We start from the raw sequence: 22,550 nt of genomic DNA, 5'->3' as shown, positions 1-22,550 counted from the left end.
CATCAATGAAAATAGATCAAATTAAAACCAGAGGACAAATAATACAAGACGCAGGACACATTATGTCAGCATAAAATACTCCAAAATAATAGCCAAAAAACAACAGAGACAATAAAAGCAATCAAACCACAAATACAAGGAAATAAAATAGATAAAACATAAACAAAAAAGATGAAAGTGATAATTGTGATAATACGTCGATATAAAAAAATGACATACATATAAGCAAAAACTTTTTTTTTCATATTTATTGATAGTTTTCGGGGAGCCCCCAGCATGGATGAATTGAGCCCCAGCTGTTGAGGTCACGTGACACTCTGCTCCACCGTGATCACGTGAAGTGTTTTGTTGACGGTTGTCGCTGCATTTTGCACGATGAATTCTCGGGATGGTGCAATGTCATCGCTTCGCTAGCAGGCAGCAAACTGGGGGATAAAGAAAAGACACTGGACCGGGCAGGAGACGTCCACGGCTCCACTGATGTTCGCCGAGACTCGATAGTGAAGGAAGAAGAACCACAGTGATGGTTTTGTTGTCGGTTTAAGACAAAAAGGAGGAATTGTTTTCACCTCGACAGGAAGAGGGTCCGCAGCTCGTTAATTCAATGTGCCGAAACCTGCTATTTTGAGAGGTAATTTGACACGTGTTTGTCAGAGACGTTCTTCAGTGAAGACAGCTGATGATTAATAGCGTGTTAAATTAAATAATGTAGTGAGTCAGCACGTTTTAATGTGGAAATACCTAGCTTTGTTCCTCGGCTCCATCATTAGCATTTATCAGAACCCTTAGGGATTGACGAGCAAGTCGATGGTCCAATCAGGAGCTTCGAAAAGCTGCTTTGGACCAATCAGAGAGGAGGAAGGCAGGTTTTAGTTATAGGGAAAAACGTTCACGTCTTCAATAGCTATATTGTTAGCTAGAAAATACCAATAGATAAACGGTAGCTATAAGTATGGTTTTCTGAATTCAGTTACACGGATAATACAAAAAACGACCCCGTTATATCATAAAGGAATAGAGGCAACAGTGTGGAATTCAGCCTGTCCCAGTAGGACCAGTTTTATTAAATTTATTAACTCGTATTTCCCTACGTACTCATACGTAGGGAAATGGGACTTCAGACTTGCGGAAGCTTGGACAGTTTGTATTTATTGATCTCTTTGGACTGTTCCTAGTTACTATACCTGCAATTGTGAGCGTCAATAATAGCAAAAGTTCCTATTCTTTTGGCAGGGAGGTTTATTAGTAGTTTTATCAGCCATAAAGAGATCTCTGACAACATTTTATATCCTTTGTTTCACTAAAACGATTATCTCAATTGACCTGTGTAACTGGTTCAGCATGTGGAAGTTAAAGGCCTATCTCTTTTAATTTTTTTGCAATTTTTTTCCTGTTGTTTTCTTTTTTGTATAACTGACCTAAATCCAAGGGTTATTTTTCTCCTTTTATTTGATACTACCACTGAGGGACTGTTCTTTATTTATCAGAGAAAGGTGGGTGGTTGGGTTGTGACTGCGTTTTTTGTGTTTTTTAATTTAGTTTTCTATTTTTTGACCCTCACAGAAGCAAATGATTTGTTAGACAAAAAAAACAAAAGAACTAACCATTTGATGTTTAAAAGTGAAAAGTTGAAGATCAAATCCTTGAGTTGAAACAATCCCAATTGTTGTGCTTGTAGGCTAGTTCATGCATTTTAGTTTTGGCAAAATTTTAAATGAGACATGTAGAATAAAGTGATTTGATGAAATATCCCCCTTTTAAACTTAAGTGTTTTTTTCTGACCGAAGAGTTTGTCCCATATATTGTGTTAAAGGACCAAAAGAAATTTGGAAGTCCAAGAATAATTTCTGTTTTTACAGTTTGTGACTATGATAATTGGTGTAAATTTAAGGAAAAGAAATACACAATACAGCTACTTAAAGTATTATGCTCCTCCCCTAAGCCAAAATAAAAACATACCTCCCTTTCCCAGAGCTTAAAAAAATATTTGTCATGCCAATGATTATTTTAGAGCTGTTTGAAAGAAAAATATTGGATCAAAGTCTTGTCTGAGTGACATTTTAGGAAAATGGGATGTGATTTAGGGCTGCAAAGAAGTGTAGACACTATGACTTTTTATGACATATTTTACAAAAACAGCCAACAGTGTTACAGCCTATATAACACTCATATTACTTATAGTTTTACAATTTGAATACTTTGAAATAATGATATAGTTACAATCAATGTTTGACATTGATTGTAACTTCTCTCAACAATTGAATAATGGTTTCTATTTCCACGGCAGTGTGTGGTTGCCTGCCAACGTATAGAAATGTAAAAAATGTTTTTTTTATCAACATATTGGAAGGTTGAGCATATGTGAATTTTCATGTGAATATATATTATAATTACTGCCAAGTTTTTCCCTGTGGCTTTCTTGTGTGTGTCTATTTTCTTTTTTACTTCTTTTTTGTGTACAGTTTTTAAACAAAACTACAACATCATGTTATTGTGAACCTGATGATTGCTCAATTTCACTTCTCTTTTTTTGTTCATTTTTTCATGTTAAATTGGAACTGAGATCAGAAACCTTTACAGTCCTCACAACTGGTTTCAAACATGCAACAAATCCTCCGGAAACCATCATAAACATTTCAAAGATCGAATGAGCCTTGAGCTCTAACCTGAAACTAAAAATGTTGCTCTTTTTCTACCTCCAGCCACTGTAGGAGGCTGACTTGATCGTGTCCTGTGTACTGCTCAAAATGGCCATCGCGAGACAATTTGGACTACTGGTGTGGAAAAACTATCTTCAGCAGGTGAGTTTGACATATGCTCAGCATGTATGTGCCCTTTTTAGGTGCTGACATTGTCTGCAACTGTGAATCGTCAGAAGGAGTTGTGTTTAGAGAACAGAGGTCTGCATGACAGTTTTTGTTAATTCATAGGCGTATGGGGCGTCATAAATACAGTAAATTGTCTTAACATCTCGAAAACATATGACGTCATCTAGCTACTTGAAAACTGACTGACCCCAGTAATATACAGTGCGGCTGCACTGTTGGGTCGACGGCTCGAGCAACATGTTAGTAGCTGTCACATGCTTTTCAAATATATGCTGTCTTTTGCTTATTTTGTTCCTCATATTTTTTAATTGTGACATTTATCATGAGACTTAGTCATGAGACAGGAATCATCACTGTCAGATTTTGTATTCTATAACTATAGATTCATGTGCCTACATAGATACATTTTTGTGAATATTTTATTGGAAAAAAAGATCCAATAAAATTCTTTATTTTGTATTGAACTGCCTCTTACACACACACACACACACACACACACACACACACACATACATACACATACACACAGATATATGAATAGGTTTTTTTTATTGAGCCAGATTATAAACGTAATACTGTATCGTTTAAATGTGTACCTGTCTGGGATAGAGTATGAATGACACTAAAGGAATCATGAATCTTGAAGTTTTAAACTGGTAAAAAAATTAAAAAAAAAAAAACAAGGCACCCTGTTTTCTGGTAAAATAACATCATGTATTTATTCTTTAAGCGCTGGCAATGTAAAAATGTTAGCACACCATTAGAAGACTTACTGTATATTGGTTTGCGGACTTTTATCTGCCTCTCCAAAAAGCCCCTGTCAGACCAGCTATCAAAGCCAAGCAGCGCTTCTCCTGAAACACGGTTATGTTTTTTTTTAAGACAAAATAAGACAAAAAAACAAAACACACTAAAATGAGCAACAATAAATTAAAAAAAACATAAAAAGGTGGAAAGAGGGTGAAAAGTTATTAGCAATTTCTTTATCCAACATATACCGGTGATATATATGCACACATGTAAATAGATTTAATGTTTCAGGGTAGATGCATCTGATCACAGCTCGAAATTTCCAAGAAAGACCAGCACTTTACTCGACATTTGCACAATTATAGTTCGTTGAAAGTTCATGGTCAGTCTTCAGTTTACAGAAGATAGGAAGGAATTTTTACTCTAGACAGTGGCAGTGTATTGCTCTGAATAGCGCCTTGCATAGTTCTTAACATTAATATCAGTTGATGGTTGCACAATGCTGCAGAATTGAAAGTGGCTATCTGCTGCATTATAGCATGCGTGGTGGTTGCTATTATTTATGCTATTATTATTCCACTCCCTGGTTGTCTAGTTGTGGTTGTTGAGACTACAGAGACACCATTAGGATCAGAAAAAAATATACAGTTCATCTTTGTTTTGTTCGTTCATTTTGGCTGCAGAAAATATACACAGAGTGCATTTCAATCTCTTAAGCTGTATTACCAGACGTAGTGCATGCATTACGACATTTTACCTCCTCAGGCAAATTGCGGACATTGTAATTCAGGCATGTAAAAGCCTCTTGTAAAAACAGCTAATGGAAAAGACCTTGTATTTCTGAGCCATCCTGTTTCTTGGTGTCCTCATTCTCGTGAACAAGTGGCCACATTTCGAGAACTTGAGGTCATGTTGACATATTTCCAGCTCGGCTACAGCAGATTTCGATACCTGATGAGATTTTCAATTCTCTGCTAATTGTTTGCTGGGCTCATGAATGTTATCAACGGGCCTGATCTCTGCTCAACAATGGTATGTTGCCTAACTAGAGCAACAGAAAAGATAGTGTGAGCTTTATTGCGAGTTAAAGAAAATTAATGTTTTACATGCAACTAACCCCTTTATAAGAGCATATTTCACCTCTATTGAGAGAACCTTTTTCATTCACTCAATAAAAACAGTCGTGCTCACGAAACTGATAAGGTTAATTATCTCTACATGGACCTTGTCCTATTGGCATCAGATGAACTGTGGATCTTCTGCAGAACACACACATACACTCATACACACTTATAAATATCTAATTTTAGAAGTTACAGTGGTGTCATGACTTGATAAGAGTATGGACACACAAGAAATGCAAGCAAGGTTACCAGGGATTCCCACACATTCATTTATTCATTTGTGGAAGCATACACACACACACACACACACACACACACACACACATATATGTATATGTGTATATATATGTGTGATATCTGTGCCCAGCTTATGAATAAATACAGAAAAATATTATGTTATTGGTACATTTCAAAAAAAATTTTTGCTCCCTGTCTGTCTCCTCACTCACTGCCAGCCTGGCATGTCTCATGTGTGGCAGTTTGTATTTTTCACAGCCAATTTCATAAAACATTGGGTGATAAGACACAGCAACAAATAATGTCTCCTCTGCATGTTCTTCTTTGTTATTTGTTGAATTTGCAACTTCGCCAGTCAAAGCTTACCAAAGTTGAAGCCCCTCTGTACAGCAAACCAAACCAGACATGGTGATGGGTAATAAAAAAAATTTATAAAAAAGGATGACATGACCTGTGCTCCACAATCGTAGCATTGCATTATTTAGATTTTGAAAACAAGACAAAACAGCTTAACTGTAGAGGCTTGCATTAATTGACTGAAAATAACAACAGAAATAAACAAGTTTGCTGAATTTACATGTCTCCACAATTCAAAACATTATCCAGTTTTCTACCTGGAGGTGACTTTTGTTGTTAGTGTGACGTCACGATCATTCGGTTTATAGTACTGGAGGTTTTGTGTTCCCATGCTGATACCAGAACAATATGAATTTTGGTCCTTACTTTACTGGGTATAGACGTGTTTTCAACCAATACATAAAATAGAGCCTAAAATCTAACAACTCTGTTATTTAAAACATAAATATCTGAGTAAAATAAACAACAGTGGTCAAGCTTTCAGCTCCAAGTTGAAGGCTGCCAACAATGATATGTCCAAAAGTATTTATGCATTAAAACACACTTTATAAACATGAACAAAAGGAGAACATTTCTATTCCTGACTCATATTTATTCCTCTCAGTGATCATTTTGATTGAGTTCTGAAGGGAGAAGGTCTGATATTAGTGCCCCTCGGAGATTGAGTGTAATGTCCTGAAACTGTCCATGTCATTTTGTACTCCAATCACTCAACAGTGGGAGGCCGTCACATCGTGTCAGCTGTCTGTGAAATTATTTGTGTTCAATTCTGAGTAGTGTGAAAAGAATAAATTGATGCCCAGACCTCATCTTGTCTAAAAATGGCACATAGTTAGCATTTTAAAAGCATATTAAAAATCTGGAAATGGGTTTGTGATTGCGTGTCAAGGTTGCAGTTCTCTCAGTTTTGTGTCTGAGGGGCTAAAAGGGTTTTTTTTTGTTCATTGCTCACCTGTGGCTGAAATATGGAGCCATTCATTACTATATTTATAGGGGTCGTAAGTTACTAAAAGTCATAAATATTCTGTCAAATATTATGTAGTTAATCAATCTCAACACCTTTTCAATACATGAGTCATACTCCTCCTCTTCCAGTCTTATTCATCTCTGCCTCTTATGATCTTACCTCATCTTTCCCTATCAAATATCTGACAGATTATCTCCAATCTTTCTCTCCAGAAACGTCAAATTCTGGTAACTTTGGTGGAGATACTCCTGCCCCTGCTCTTCTCTGGCATCCTCATTGTGCTACGTCAGAAGGTGCCTTTTAAGGACTACCCAAATGCCACGGTCTACGAAAGCTACACCGTTGACTTTCTACCCAAGCACTTCTTCACGTTGTTGCAGCTGGCCTATGTGCCTGGTAACTCCAGTGTGGTGCGTCAGGTGGCAGAGGATGTGCGAGGCAGCCTGTTTCTCTCCTCAGGTGGGTAGTAGTTTGGCAAGAAATGGATATAAGAGCAACTTGTCATGCAAATTTGTAAAAAGCAGGGCAAAGTAGAAATACAGCATCAGGGTCCATCACTTGATGCCGTAAGGCCCAAAAAGACTTTTGAAACAACAGGATACACAAGCAGGCATTCCAGGCACTCCAAAAATATTGAAAACTAGCATGGCGAATATTAAAAAGCCTCGACTGCAGTGGCTAAATGTTTCAGCCACTTCAGGTGTTTGTCTACAAGCCCAAATAAGGACATGCAGTGGGAGAAACATGTTGGCTCTTTTAAAAATTAAGCCACTTAGCCACTGCAGTCGAGGCTTTTTAATATTCGCCATGCTAGTTTTCAATATTTTTGGAGTGCCTACAATGCCCTCCTGTGTACTTCATAAAACATGTTTGAATTTGGTGACAAAATTCTATCTTAAGTTTAAAAAAAAATATTATATATATATATATATATATATATATATATATATATATATATATATATATATATATATATATATATATGTATATATATATATATATATTATAACAGATGTTACACAAAAATAAAATAGTCTTAGCAGCAAATATAGTTTTACCATAAAATGAAAAGGTAAAACAAAACAACGCAGCAACAAAAACAACAAATATAATTTAAACAGAGGTGAAAAACAAATGTTACAGTAGTTACAATGATATACAGAAGTCTTGAAGATTACATGGGCTACAACACTATATTCTTTTTTATGGTTACCCCAACCCCACTCCCGTCTTTGATTTTATTTAAGTCCATGAAGCTCCTCCAGATATTTTCAAAAACTGCCAGATTTCCCCTTGTAATATATGTCATTTTTTCCATAATAACACATATTGATAAATCCTAAATAAATTGCTTTATTCTTGGTTTGTTCCCATCTTTTTATCCTATAGCTATTGCCTTCTTAGCTTGTAAGAGATACAAGTCTATTAGCACACAGACACTGGCCTTGGTAAAAAAAAACAATCACCTGGATAAATACCCAAGAAGCACTCCTATCCTAAAACAAGCAATTTTCTTAAGTTTGCTGGATATAACTAAGAGGAATTATCACATTATATTCTGCATTTAAAATAAAATATAGGGATCACTGGCTTTAAAAACCTGGAGCAAAGCCTAATGTTTACTGCTCTCCCAATTAGTTAGTAACACCATTTTTAACCAGTGATACAAATACCAGAGCTTTGACACCAGTTGTAATCGGGGACAGGAGTGGGCAAACTGGTTTCTCTAGAAACAACCCTCAGGGGAACCAGAAGGCCGCACCCTACTCTCTTGTGTCACATTGTATCAGCCGGGAGTTTAGATAAGGAAATAAAGGAAGCTCATGGTTGTCTCCTCTCTTAGGACACCAACAACTAAATCTTCTGAAACACACACTCACGCGCACACGCCTCTACGTGATCACCTACTCAGATAAACATGCAGACAGGCTGTTTACATATTTGTTTTCACGCTGACACACGATGAACAATGTAGAAAAATAGCAGCAGTGTGAGGCTGAAGGCAGAGATGTAGATGTAGACAGATCTGTAACTGCAGGTTGGCGTATACACAGAAGTGTGAGATCCCAGCTCAGCCATTAATGAATAATTTAGCTGCTCTCCGTTCGGAGGGATAGGTGGAGGGAGATGATCAAGGTTGAATTGGATCATCCACACAGGAGACCACCAAAATGTGGCCTCGATGTTCTTCGCTAAAAACTATAAAAATACAAAAAAACCCATAATATTTCAAATGATCGTTGAACTGGGACTGCTGAAAGGGGAAGCAAATATGTGGTGTTTGTGTTATAATTATACGAGGTGTTGAAACACAGTTGTTATTTGTATCACACGCTGTATTGAGAAAAAAGTGACTCGTTAAATAAGATTTCCTATATTGTGTAATCATAAATGTTTGCTGTTGTTAAAAAGTTGATTTAACTTATCAGTTAGTCAACTAGTATTCTTTCAACTTTTTATCCATTGCATTTAGCTTACTGTTTTAATAGTGTATTTATTTCTGTTAGCCACTTATTTCAACTTAACCATTACTATTAGCTAATTATTTTAGCATTTTACTTTTTACTTTTTAATTATTTAAACTTTTAAATTTTTAACAATTTCATTTAGCTTTAACTTTTAATTGTTCAGCTATTACTTTTGGCTAGCCTAGCTATGTAATCTTTTTATCTATTACTTTTAGCTAATTATTTATATTTTTACCATTACTTTTTGCTTATGTTTAACCTTTTACCATTACTTCTACCTAAAAACTTACATTTTTTAACCATTAATTTTAGGTAATTATTCAAACTTTTACTATTACTCAGCTGATTATTTTATCCGTTTATTCAGTACCTGAAGCTGGAATAATTATTTTAACTGTTTAGCCTTTACTTGTAGCCTCTTATTTCAACTTTTATCCATTACTTGCCTCTAATTGTTTTAACTGTTTATCCATTATTTCTAGCCAACAAGTTGAACAATTTTTCCATTACTTGGCTAATTATTCAAATGTTCACTTGTTGATTTCAAGTATTGGTTAAGCACTAATCTCCTTTTGTTACTTAAAGCTGTCTCGGGTTGATAGGAGATGTGTACTGTGCAGTCAGTGTAGCAATACCTTACTGGGATACCTTAGTTTTCATTCACTGGACGGCTAATGTTTTATTAAACACAGAGATAGATAGATATATGTATAATGTAAAGCAAATCCTGATATATATGTTTTTTTTTAATTAATTAAGGTACTCCTCACACTGTTTCCATTTATCCCTGTGGTGACTGCAGCAGTAACCCCTGGATGGGAATTACTATGTTAAACTACAAACCATACAGCGTTTTTTACGGCAGACAGCTGAAATGAAGAGCAGTGTGACAGCTGCATGTCTGAACTTGCGTGTTTGGCAGCTGGTTGTCCTTGACCTGTTTTCCTCAGTGCACCTTTGTTTGACTGTGTGTTTATTTTATGACACTGACAAATATGCACCTCATGGACTGGTGTGTAATACTGACATCCTTTGCCAGATCCAGAATATGCACTTGCGCTATGCTTGATAAATGCAATAAAAAACACAAATGAGAAATCCAGTTCTGGAAAAGAATGAAATATCAAAAGTGAAAAGAAAACTGAAATCAGTCTCTTTATTTCCTGTTTTCTGTTTTTATTCAGTTTCATTGGACTGCTTGGGTTTTGACATCTTTTGTATGCTTATCTCTTCCATTTTTGTGTGATCCTGCATGTGTGTCAAGGAAAGTAGATTTAAGTGCACTTTTTTCTCAGTGATTTGACCTGCTGTATCAGTAATGCTGGCCATTAAATTCAGTATGCTGACAGCGTCTCGACCAACTTCCTGGCTGTCAGTGAGAAACATGAGCACCAAGGTCGTGTTTGGCAATAAGACAGGCACGAAAACAGCCGTGCGTGAGATGAATACCACACCACAACTAATGTAATGATGTTTGCATGTGTTTGTGAACGTCTCTTTTCCAGTGCGTGGCTTTGAGACTGAGGAGCAGTTTGAGGACTACGTGAGAAATGACCCTGGAGGAAAGCTGCTGGCTGCTGTAGTGTTTGAGCACCCCTTCACCCACGATGATGAACCCCTGCCGCTAAAGGTTAGAGGCAACACGCTGCACTGTCACACACTGTAGCAGGTAGATGGTTGATTCGTGAACCTGAGGAGCTGTGTATTGTTTTCATGTCTGGTAATTTCATCAAGGACACTGCACAGTCTGGCTGCAACAAGAGTGGTAAATTCTTATTTTCTGTATTCTAACCAAAGGTGGACAAAGTACACAACTTTAATACTTGAATCAAAGTATTGATACTCCTGGTCAAATATTACTCCAATACAAGTGAAAGTTGCTGAATCAAATTATTAGTTGAGTACTGGAGTACTTGCTTTTGAAAATACTTAAGTATTCAGAGTACTTTTTGAAAATCTCAACACATTGTAATATTTTGTCACAATACATTAACAGATCCTAATGACTCTAAAACAATCCACTGAATGCACTGACTGGCTTGTAGAGCCTGTAGAATAAAAAGCTTGTTGAAAAAGCTGAAAAGCCTATAGTAATGCCGATAGACATAAAAATTGACAGAAGGACCAAAATTGTCATTTGTATTTTTTGAGGGGAAAAAGACCTTGAACTGCTTTCTCAGGCTGGACGGCAAATCGTTGTAGGTTGTGATTAGGTTTTTTTTTTTCAGAATGAACAGAGCAAAATACTACTAATTATTTAAAAATATTTATTATTAATATTTTTACAATAAGAATAATAACAATATGAGCCATTCATCTAAAAAAAATTCAAACATGGACTTGAGGTGAAGCCATGGGTGTAATAGCGGCGAATCTTCATCTCCATCTGCTGCTGTAGCCACTAATAACACCACATAACCAAATACAACAGCCTGCTGATGACCTATCTTCTCTACCTGTCTGTATCGACGAGCTGCCCAATCTGAGTAGCACATGCACAAGATAGAGGTTGAGGAACACCACTTCAACAAAAAAACACACTAAACAAAACACATGCAGATCTGTGTGATCACAGGTTATGGATTTTGCATATAAAAATCTACTGACTTTAAAAAAAAATGTTATGAGTAACTAGAGACTTCATAGACATGTAGTAGGGTTAAAAATATATTTTTCTTTCAAATGTGGTGTAGTAAAAGTGATGAGTTTAAAAAAAAACTCAAGTAAAGTACAGATACTTAAAGTCAGGTACTTAAGTCAGTGTACTTCATTACTGTCCATCCCTGGGTTTGAAGCATAAAGACTTAGGGAGGTGTGATATATGCATCAAAATAACCTGCTGTTTGTTTGACTGACCTCGGTGTATGGAGGAAAGAATAGCAGCATGTGTTACCTGAAATACTGGTCCAGGCACTTTATTCTGCTCCCTGACTGTTTGTCTATTTTGTTTATTTTGGCAAGCTTATTGTTTAAACATAGAAGGAGGATTCTCAAACCAACAACGAGATCATATTTTGCTCAGGTTTATTACAAAGCTTTATTGTGCTTGTTAACTGTATGATATGATATGATTATAACAACCAGTTTCATGCCTGCTCTGGAAAAACAAACAAAAGACGGATGAATTTACATTTTTTTTCAGTGTGAACCCATATGGGAAAAGCTTTATCTGCATGTGATGATGAAGTCTGACATACTTAATAGGCTTCAGGCTTTAGATAGCCCAAAGCGCACGGGGAGAGAGAGATGTTGTTGCTTTTTTTGGTGAATCATCTTCTCATATTTATTACTTTATTATCCATGTAGAAAGTTCTTCCATCTACCATAAAAACCATAAACAAAATACACAAAGGTTGATAAGACAAGTAAATCTTTATTACTCTCTTTTGCACCATCTTTCCTGTTTCCTTGTTTGTGTTTTTTTGTAACTTTTTATCTATTCTACACAAATCACAAGACAATAATATTCACATACTTGTTGTACTCTTTTCATGTCCAGAGTGATAAATATATCTTCTATACTGCTATAACTTTCCAAAATACACCTGGATCATAACCCATAGTTTACCACTCAGTGTGATAAAAGAGCACACGAAATATACATAAATGTATAACAAAACAGTGATAGTCATTCTATTATAAGGTTATAAAATTGGAAAAAAAAGCATGCAATCTTGCTGTGATTTTTTTCCCATACTTAAGACATTTTTTATCCTGCTGGGGGGCTGTGGCTTTAACAAGAAGGCTGTTATAAGTTTTTTTTGCAATCAAGACCAGAATCCTCTGTAAAATACTAATTTATTTATCTGTCACATTATCTGTAATCTTCTCTTCTTGTTTTAGACCACCCTGCTCAAAGCCAAGTTGAAATACAGCCCTGATTTCTGTGTGAAATTCACACTAATCTTATCTACTGATTCTGCTTTCTTTTTGCACCCTTATATGCAGGTGAGCTACCATCTGCGTTTTAGCTTCACCCCACGCAACGCCCCGCCCAAGGAGCGGTCGGAGCTGAACCCAAACAGTGACCTGGACTGGCACACGCTCAGTCTCTATCCCCTCTTTCAGCTGCCAGGGCCGAGGGAGCAGTATGACAAGGAGGGTGGCACGCCTGGTGAGAATCCCTGTCTTTTTTAATTTGACCTTCTTTGTCTTTGTTTTTCTTTATCTCTCCCACTTCCTCTTTCGCCTCTCTTTCTGTCGCCAAAACATCCTGTCTGCTTTGATGCTTTTATACCTTCATGAGAAATATTTTCAAAAAAAATGTAAATGTTATATATTCCTAAAGACTTTCAATTTCCTTTAGGAGTTATTAATATGAGCTTTAGTTAATTAAAAAGTTTATTTTTCTGTTTAGACAGAGATTATGATTGATGAAAAGCACTTATTTTTCACAGTCCCTGGGGTGAGAGCCCTCTACTCAGACTGTGTTTCCATGGCAACCACAGCCCTGCACATCTAGTTTTGTCACTGTCAGGATGTGCCCTCACAACATTTTTGGGGCATTCACGAGGTGTCAGGCACCAAATGCTCTTAACTTTATCTGTACATTTGTTTCTCAAGTTGTTTGACCTGTCAGGTTTAAAGGGGACCTATTATGTTCATTTTCATGTTCGTACTTCGTACATGCTCTGTTTTAACACCTGTCTCTTTTAGTTTCCCTCCAAAGAAGCACAGTCCAAAATCTTCACAAGCAGACATTTTCTAGCAGGAATATGTTCCGAATTGAGGGCAAAATTAACATCTCCAACCAAGACTATGTTCCACTGATGTTAGCATGTAGCTACATGTAGCAGTGTTGTGTTTTTGCCTCTGCTTTGTAGACATGGAAAGTTTTTAATCATGTGCAGCATATATTTTTCTCTCATGGCTTTTATCCCAGTGCGCTGTGAATGATTTCTGCCTGGAAAAAAAGCAAGGAGCAGGTGTGTCTCCTTAACCCTGAGATACCGATTTGTGCCCGTTGTATGTGAGCACTTTGCCACACTTCTCATAAACTCCAGCTCCCTCTTTTCTTTGTTAACAACATACTGAAGTTATTTCAAGTGTCTGATTTTCCTTGCTGTCCTTTTACTTTGTAAACTCCAGCTTTGATTTTCTTCCCAACTTCACCCAACTAACCTCTGTTTTTTTTTTGACCGCCTGCCCCCAAACACAGCAACATTAACACCACCCACTCCCGCAAGATTTGGATTGGGTCTTGTGAGACCCCGATTCCAATGCAGGGCTCCACTATATAATCTAAATGCTTACAGTAGCGTGCATGGAACAGGTGATCATTTAAAGAAATCTGTTACAAGCTGATGTCAGCTGGTGGCAAAAGTAGAAAAAAAAATGTTGGAAACAGAATATTCAGAACGGTCTGAAGCCTGATGCTATTGAATTATTTTAAGCACGTTTAATATGATCATGCGACACTGTGGCATTTTATATGTAACAGAAAATAAGGAAAGGCACAACAGATCCTCTTTAAATAACTGCAATAATAGCATCAGATAAGAAACTGTTCTGCTGCAGCCCAGACCTTTTTTAATCGTGAAGTTAAGAGGCAAAAGAGGCATGCTCCAAAAGATGAAGTCAACCTCACGGCATAATAGAACTGACAAGCTTTTACAGTCCCATGAATATGAATTTCCAACCTCCACATGCATAATAACTCATGACTCCAGCTCCACTTTTGTTCCTCAAGGCCTCTTTCCCATTTTTCTGTTAACTTATAGAGGGCAGTTAGATGGACTGTGCCTTGTGGAACAGGTCACTTTGTATGAGGGGTTGTGCCGTGACTCATTTATACATCATTTTCTTCAGTGTTTATGTCTCTTTTCTCTTTTCAGGGTACTTCCGAGAGGGATTCCTGGCAGTGCAGCATGCAGTGGACCGAGCCATCATGCGCTCCTACAACAGAACATCTGCCGCCTCTCTGCTGCGACAGACCAGAGTGGTCCTGTCGCGGTTTCCTTACCCTGCCTTTATATATGACGTCTTCATCCTGGCCATTCAGAACCAGCTGCCCCTGCTACTGGTGCTCAGCTTCACGTACACCTCCCTCAACATAGTCCGAGCCGTGGTGCAGGAGAAGGAAAGGAAGCTCAAGGTTTGTTTATGTGTGTTCATGCAGGCTGTTGTTCCTGGTGCTGCAATCATGAAACTAATCCTTACTTTCTACCCTTTCTTGTGCATTTTAGGAGTACATGAGGATGATGGGTCTCAGCAACTGGCTCCACTGGAGCGCCTGGTTCCTCATGTTCTTCCTCTTCCTGTCCATTTCAGTCTTTTTTGTGACTTTGCTCCTTTGTATCCAGGTGAGTTGGTGCTACGAATCTTTGTTTCAAAAGCCACATTCCAGCACAAAATACCTTAACACAATATTTAAGCTTCCTAGATAAGTAAAAGATAAAACAGAATCATTTACATTAGATGATACTGGGTTGATTTTATTGTGTTGCTATGCAGTGTAGGCAGTTGTTGCTAATGCTGGAATAGCAACTTTTTCTGCATGATTCTCTGCCATTGAATCAGGCTTTCATTGAACAGATGTGCACAGGCATCTGCATTTGTAGAACAACCAGTAGGAACGCCCTTTTCTCTAAATTGACCAGTGACTTTTTTTGTTTTGTTTTTTTTTTTTAACAAAACCAACAAGGGGAAAAAAGAAAGTAGAGGAAAGAAAAGAAATGCAATTATCCAGTAAATTGTACTATGTCTGCATTACACAGGCATTATGATTGGTAAGTATTGGAAAATAATCTGTATTTTTGAAGCTGTGGTTTTTTAAAAGTCACAAATAAGAACACAATAAAAATGAAAGAAAAAATAAACAACATGAAAACAGAGTTGAGAGGAGGTGCAGAGCCCCACTGGAATTTGATTATGTACCAATTAGATTTTTGCTCAATGACACCAAAATGAAACTGCCTAATCAAACTTTACTTAACTAATAAGACACAGGAGTTTGTGTTTTACAACAGGGCTTGGCACTTTGGAGAAAATCAAATATCACAGTCTTTTTGACTAAATATCTATAGATATCAATATTGCAGTGATATTGTTGCGTCAAAACAACATCAAGAGTTTTGATAAATAGTCATCAGTAATGTGAAAATAACCACTAAGTGAGGAAAGGAACATAACAGAAAAAGCTGGAACAGTCTGGCAAGTTCAGAAATCCTCACTTTCTTTCTTTTGGTAGACAGGTGCGTAGGAGAAAGTGTCAGAGAAGAAAGAAATCCTGCCCACACTGTGTGGAAATTCTCTCCTCCTGATATCACTATATCCAAAATCTTAAGGCGCTATCTTGTCTCATAACACAATATCAATATAATATTGATATATTGTCCGGCCCCTACGTTTTTGGAACGTCTAAAACCAAGAAAAAAAAGTGAAAATGAGAAATTTATAATTTTCAAAAAGTTTATTATACTAACCAAATCCTAATAATTGAGCAGTGTAGTGACTAATGCTCTGATTGCAACATAAATTGCAGGAATTAGTTTGTTTCACACATCATGATCACGTCCATTTTCACATCACAACGATGCACTTAAGTCGCATGTTTTTAACTGTTGTTTTAGGTGAGCCCTAACGGAGCAGTGCTGACCTACAGTGACCCCACACTGGTCTTTGTCTTCCTGCTCGTCTTCACTGTGGCCACCATCAACTTCAGCTTCATGATTAGTGCCTTCTTCTCTCGAGGTGTGTGTTTTTGTGTGTGTTTCCACTCTGTTCTGAATAATAATTATTGACAGAGGACAGAGATGCCCTTTCAACAGTACTCTGTGGGCTCCATTTTGCGGAAATGTTAATTACGTGCAACACTGTGTGCTCTCTCAGATGTCGATTTTCCTAAAGGAAGCGTGCATCTACTTATGGGCTAGTACTTGTGACGGTGCGAGATGTAAACATCAATGGTGTCCTCCTCGGCTGAGCTGTAATGTTAGCTAACTTAGAGGTGCTAGGTGAGCTAGTTCCGACATGAAACTTTTCCTGGTGAAGAGAAAGGTTCAGTTTACTTTAGAAACTAAGTTTCTTATATTGAGTAGTTCTGAGCTCTTTCTGTCTTCACCCTCATGAAAAGAAAACACTGTGTCCAGCCTGACCAACACGACGATAAAGAAAACTATTTTAATCCAATCTCTCCTTCCTCATGTTCCTCTTCTCTTTCCCTCTTTATACTCTCTCTCATTCAGACCGGCATCTGAATGAAACCATCTCCCCCCAGCTTTTTGCAACAAAGCAGCTCAGGCTGAAAGCACTTCTCACGGCGTCTGTTTTATGCAGCCTTCGGCAAAGCAATTGCACATCAGAACTTGCTTAGCAATGCTGTAGTTCATGGTCTTCTTTGGCTTTATTTTTAACTACCATTATAAGAAAAATCCACCTGATTATAATCAGTTTGAAGTAAGCCTTAAAGCCTTTTGTCCCGAGGGGCTGAGTCAGAGAGGACAGATAAAAGCCTGATGTATTGAATTTCTCTTCACATTAATCATATTGTATTTCTGTCCTCTTTAGCAGTGTAATCTGCTCTGTCACTTGCTCAGACAGTCTTCCTATTTTGCTTTGACATTATGAGCCAAGGTACTTGTAAAATTTTAAAACCCTGTCCTGCTCTTCTTTTCTTCTTCTTGCTTTTTCCCATCCCTCCTCCTGGTCTGTCTCTGGCCCATTAAGTAGTATCCAGTATGTGGAATTTTACAGCCTGACCTGAGTCATTTAAATTGCATCAGTTACTGCTGAATCAATAACTTGAACTAAAGAAACTGCATAATTTTGTTTTCCCCTCTGATACTGAGCAAAAAATTTATAGTCATCAAAACACAAAGATGAGAATTTTGTATGGCTACCACCTAAAATCAAAGATTAAAAGTATCACTTGGAGACCCCTCAGAGATTCTTTAAGAAGAGCAGTTGTTTTTTTGGTAGTGTGCAGTTTAGCCTACTCCTTGGGATATTTTGGTCCCCAGATTTAGCTGCAGAGTGAGTGTTCCTCGCTCTGACACTGCTCTCCAGGCAGCTGCAGACCCAGAGTGAGTCTGAGTGAGATGGAGGCAGCTGCCCAGAGGAAGAGAGGCTTTGTCCTTTCAGGCTCCAGGATAACATTATTGTCTGCCTTCTGCTCAGAAGTGGTGATTTTACAGCTTGCAGTGAGTTAATATGATACAGTTTCTGGCTTTTGCTTGATATCTAGCAAAAAATGTTGCACAGTTCCGATATGTCATTGGTTCAGTTAGCATTAGCTCGAAGGGCTAAATTGGCTTGTTTACTTTTATATGTGAATGTAGCTGTCACTTTGAACTTCCTGCCAAACCCTGTTTAAACTAAGCGGTAGGGCTGGGCGATATGGCCTGCAAATTATATTGCGATATTTTTTGGCTTTATCTCGGTATTTTTAAATCTCCTCAAAAAGCACTTTATTAATGCTAAAACTGGGAGACAGAATCGAACAATCCAATTTTTTTCCTCCAAATTCCCTATTGGATGTGACAATATTGTATATTGTTAGCCTACTTTGAAAAAATATTAACACAATTAAATTTTTGATCTATAATCATTAGTGATGTAGAAAATATCATTAACTGGGTAAAGGCAAGTATTAAAAAAAGTAGAACTGTCTGGCAAGTTGAGAAAAGTACCTACTTTACTGAAAATTCAAAATCAGGAAAAAAAACACCATTTATTCCATATCACAATATAACAATATCCAATATCTAAGACGGTATATAATCTCATTTATATAGTTTACAGCCTGGTACAAAAAATTGTTTTCGTCTCTGTAACTAATTTCAATATCTATGACAGCTGTATGAGCGGAATATTTTTTGTTTTTATAACTCACCCATTTTCAATTTGCTAAGGCCCAAATTTCAGCATATTTAAGGGTCGAGCTGGTTTAGTGACAGGCTGTCTGTGAGGCGTTGCTACAGTCTGTAAGTCAGATCCACCACTCACTCCTCCACAGCTTCAGCCTTTTTTTCCAAATATGGTCACTTCTGATTCCATGAAAACAAGATGGCGACAGCAAAATGTCAAACTTGAAGCTTCAAAATGGTAGTCCAAAAAAACATCTCTGTAGCTATGTCCATTATTTATACAGTCTATGTTTCAAACTCCCAAAACTCTCCATGGAAAAACACGAAAGGATTGTCAAATATTCATATTCAACAGCCAAATCTGATTTGACTGACGTAATTCTGAGTTGATACAGCCCTTGAGAGTTCCTTATAAGAAATGATTTGAGCAAAGAGGAAAGAGGCAGAAATAAAAGGCTTTTACAGGAAATAGGCCAAACCAACAGAAAAGTTCCTTTAGTGCCCATTTTTGAACAAAGATTTTATTTCCCTCTTAGCTGTCTTTGTGTGAACAGCTATCTGGACACTTCTCTGCGCCCACTGATGTACTTTTTAGGAGTAGGTAAGGGCACTTACTCAATGTGTGTTCCACACAGGCTCAGAATGTCACATTGTTTGCCACAAGTGCTCTTTTGAGAAGTCTTGTCCTGCTATTTAGAAATGAAAAGCAAAAACAGCCCTTAAAGTCCTTTATTGGCCTCATCCACAGCACTCAACTTTCTTTCCTCATCTCGCAGTAATGCTTCATCTGAACAGCTCTCTCAGACTGTCGCCGTCAATCAGGGAAATAGGTTTTTGCAGCAAAAGCAACTTTCTTCACATAGTAATTCACCTGTTACCTTTTGCTTTTGCTTCGGTCTCCAATGCATGTGTGTGTGTGTGTGTGTGTGTGTGTGCATGCGCGTGCGTGCATGCGTGTGTGAGCTTGTCTAGCAGCACAGCAATGATCACCTGCTGTAACTGTGACAGCCAAAGAGTGATAAGAGTGATGATTGCGCTGTTCAGTTCACTATCTTAAGGCTACACAAGTCTTAATATTGTTCAACCTGTCTTCTTTCCTTTCTGGTTCCGATTCCAGCTAATGTGGCAGCAGCAGCGGGCGGCTTCATCTATTTCCTGAGCTACCTGCCTTATTTGTTCCTGTGGCCACGCTACGACTTGCTGAGCCATGCACAGAAGGTGTCAGCCTGCCTCATCTCCAACGTGGCCATGGCCATGGGAGCTCAGCTCATAGGGATGTTTGAAGGCAAAGGTAAGACTTAAGGTTATGGTCAAATTGAATTTCACACTCCATACATTTTGAACTGTCTGTTTATATTTGGAAGTTGGGGTCAGTTTCCCTGTTTATTTATTACAAAACCATATATATATATATATTTTTTTAGAGATATTTTTGGCCTTTAATGGATAGAACAGAGTCAGTGTGAAAGGGGGAGAGAGAGGGGACAACATGCAGCAAAGGGCCGAGGCTGGAGTCAAACCTGGGGCACCAGCTGAGGCCCTGCGTGCCCCACAAAACCGTATTTTAAAAATGTTTCTCTCTCCCCTCTGTAGGAACGGGAATCCAGTGGTCAAACATGTTTGACTCTGTGACGGTGGATGATGACTTCTCCTTGGCCCAGGTGTTGGGCTTGCTGCTGTTTGACGCTGTGTTTTATGGGCTGGTGGCCTGGTACATGGAGGCAGTTTTTCCTGGAGAGTACGGAGTGCCTCTACCATCTTACTTCTTTGTACTGGTATGCATCAAAACTAAGCAGCTCACATTTGCACGCCCACACAAATTCACTGGGGTATTGTATTCTAATATTTCACAATAAAAATGCCTCATGTAACAGCCTTAATCAGAAAAGACTGGCCTGATGGCAAAGTGGTTTCAATTTGGCTGAGACTGGTGGTGCAACCCCGCTATAATCCATTCAATAGTAAAATATCAGCACAGAATAACCATACACACTTAATCTGATTGTATTTCTGTGGCTGAAATGAATATATTCTTTCTGTGTTTTTTGGCCCACACATGGGTAAAATTTGATGACATAGTGCTCTGCATGTGACATGCTACAACAGCTGTTTTGAAAGCTTCTTCCTTTGTTGATTTTAAGAAATAATTGTTCATAAATTAAAAAAATATTTAGTAGTAGTAAAAGTAGTAGTAAAATATTTACAAATGTACATAAGTAACAGAGGTATTAGGGCGCGTTGACACTGTCATGAGAGCTGCACATGCAAGCACAAGCACCTGTAATGTTACAAAACTCAAAATTAACAAATTAAAACCCATTTATAATATTATTTTTAACATACCTAAGCTTGTGAGCATGGATTTTTGTATAAACTAGAAATATATATATCACATTTTCTCCAGTACTAGTGGATGAAAAGCTATTTGCCCTTGGGTTTCTAAAGATTTCTTACACATACTTGCTTATGCATCTTAATGAGGAACATGATACTTAATGCCTCTTAAAGGAACTGTTACTAACAGGAATTGAACCCAGGTCTGATGTGTGGCTTTTACATTGTGTTGTACAGACACATCAACATGTGAACAAATGCTGCAAGTGGATGGTTTTCAGCACTTACAGCGCCATCAGGTAGTTGCAAGGTTGAGGTCTCCTGTAAGAGAAAAATGGCCTCAGATTAAAAGAAATTGCTGCACTCAGTGAAAGTGGCTCTGATATAGTGACAGCGGATGGGATTTAAAAAGTGAGGACACAATTTATCGGCCGCAGGAAGTCCTTGGGTTCAGCTGGCTAGAATAACAGGAAGCGTCTGAGTCTGTGTGGCCAACACAAATAAGGTTTATGTTTATAACAACTATGGACGATCACGAAATGACGTGCCTTCACACACACACACACACACACACAAAAATAAACTCATGCTAGCCCATTTCCCAGTAGGAATTCAAGAGACTGCCAGCAGGGTGTGGTTTAGATGTTGACGCACTTTATGTCCATTGTATGTGTGGGTGTGAGATTTAGAAAGTGGAGGTCTGACTCTGGTTCTTAGGAAGTGCACCAGAAGGAGGTTTGGTCGGGAAACAGTCCCCTCTAATGTAAGAAAGAGAGAGCGGGCTGACATTAACATTGTTCATGTACGCTGAACAATGTTAATATCGGCCCGCCTCTCTTTTTTGTGTTTTTCTGAATTATCCTGTTCCTCTGCTTCCCTTGTTGCATCCTGTAATTTACTTTGCTTCCTTGAAAAAGCTTTTGAGAAAGACATAGGTACAGCTTGTGTAATACGTTGCGCAATTTTTTAACTTTAATTCTATGAAATATCTTGTGGAAATAGGTTAGAAATGAACACTGGAATTATAATTCACTATTTTCTACCATTTGGTTGAAGCCTGTTTCACCCCACTCCTTTTTCTACCACTTTTTGATCCCTCACATTCTCGTCTCATCTTCATCAGCCTTCATATTGGTGCAGCAGCCCCCGCATGGCTTTGGTGAATGAGAAAGAGGAAGAAGAAGATGCAGAAAAGGCTCTGAAAGGGGAGTTTATAGAGGAGGAACCTGCTGGACTCGTCTCCGGGGTCAAGATTAAACACCTCGCTAAGGTTAGCAGCAAAACAGACATCCATTGGGGAAACAAAGTCAGACTCCATTACTGTAAAGGGGTTCAGATGCAAGTTTCAAAAACAAAATTTCGCTAGTCATTAAAGGATCTCCTGCAGTAGTGAGATGGAAAATAAGCAACAATGTGTCTTCCCATCATATCTTTTCAGATTCATGTTAACCAGATATCTGAGAAAAACCTCGAACAAATTTCCTCTTAATTTGGCAAAAACGTCCATGTGGACTCAAAGACGAACTGATTAGATTTTGATAGTCAAAGGTTAAGGGCACTCTGACCTCATGTCTGTCCAATTCTCGTGAAAGCAGGTGGGGATTTGTTCAAATTTGGCACAATCCACTTAGAATCATCATGAACTGATTAAATTTGGTTATCAAAGGTCACTGTGACTT

General features: G+C 37.9%; 1 protein-coding gene across 2 annotated transcripts in view; it reads left to right on the top strand.

Annotated features, from left to right (window-relative positions):
- Positions 1-368: 368 nt before the first annotated feature.
- Positions 369-22,550, top strand: part of abca3b (ATP-binding cassette, sub-family A (ABC1), member 3b) — a 36,796-nt gene continuing 14,614 nt past the window's right edge. The window contains exons 1-11 of one of the 2 annotated variants that reach the window (XM_042504825.1): positions 369-627; positions 2,701-2,801; positions 6,476-6,722; positions 10,237-10,361; positions 12,680-12,845; positions 14,566-14,825; positions 14,917-15,033; positions 16,303-16,423; positions 19,655-19,828; positions 20,131-20,312; positions 21,995-22,141. In XM_042504825.1, coding sequence (XP_042360759.1) covers positions 2,748-2,801; positions 6,476-6,722; positions 10,237-10,361; positions 12,680-12,845; positions 14,566-14,825; positions 14,917-15,033; positions 16,303-16,423; positions 19,655-19,828; positions 20,131-20,312; positions 21,995-22,141 — 1,593 coding nt within the window. In that variant the 5' untranslated portion in view covers positions 369-627; positions 2,701-2,747. Of the gene's footprint in view, positions 632-2,700; positions 2,802-6,475; positions 6,723-10,236; positions 10,362-12,679; positions 12,846-14,565; positions 14,826-14,916; positions 15,034-16,302; positions 16,424-19,654; positions 19,829-20,130; positions 20,313-21,994; positions 22,142-22,550 lie in introns of both variants that reach the window. The other variant, XM_042504826.1, reaches the window with a different exon arrangement.

This window comes from Plectropomus leopardus, chromosome 17 (assembly GCF_008729295.1).
Source record: "Plectropomus leopardus isolate mb chromosome 17, YSFRI_Pleo_2.0, whole genome shotgun sequence".
In the NCBI taxonomy this organism is placed as follows: domain Eukaryota; kingdom Metazoa; phylum Chordata; class Actinopteri; order Perciformes; family Serranidae; genus Plectropomus; species Plectropomus leopardus.
The sequence above is the reverse complement of the archived record's forward strand: the minus strand, read 5'-3'. Positions and strand labels throughout refer to the sequence as shown.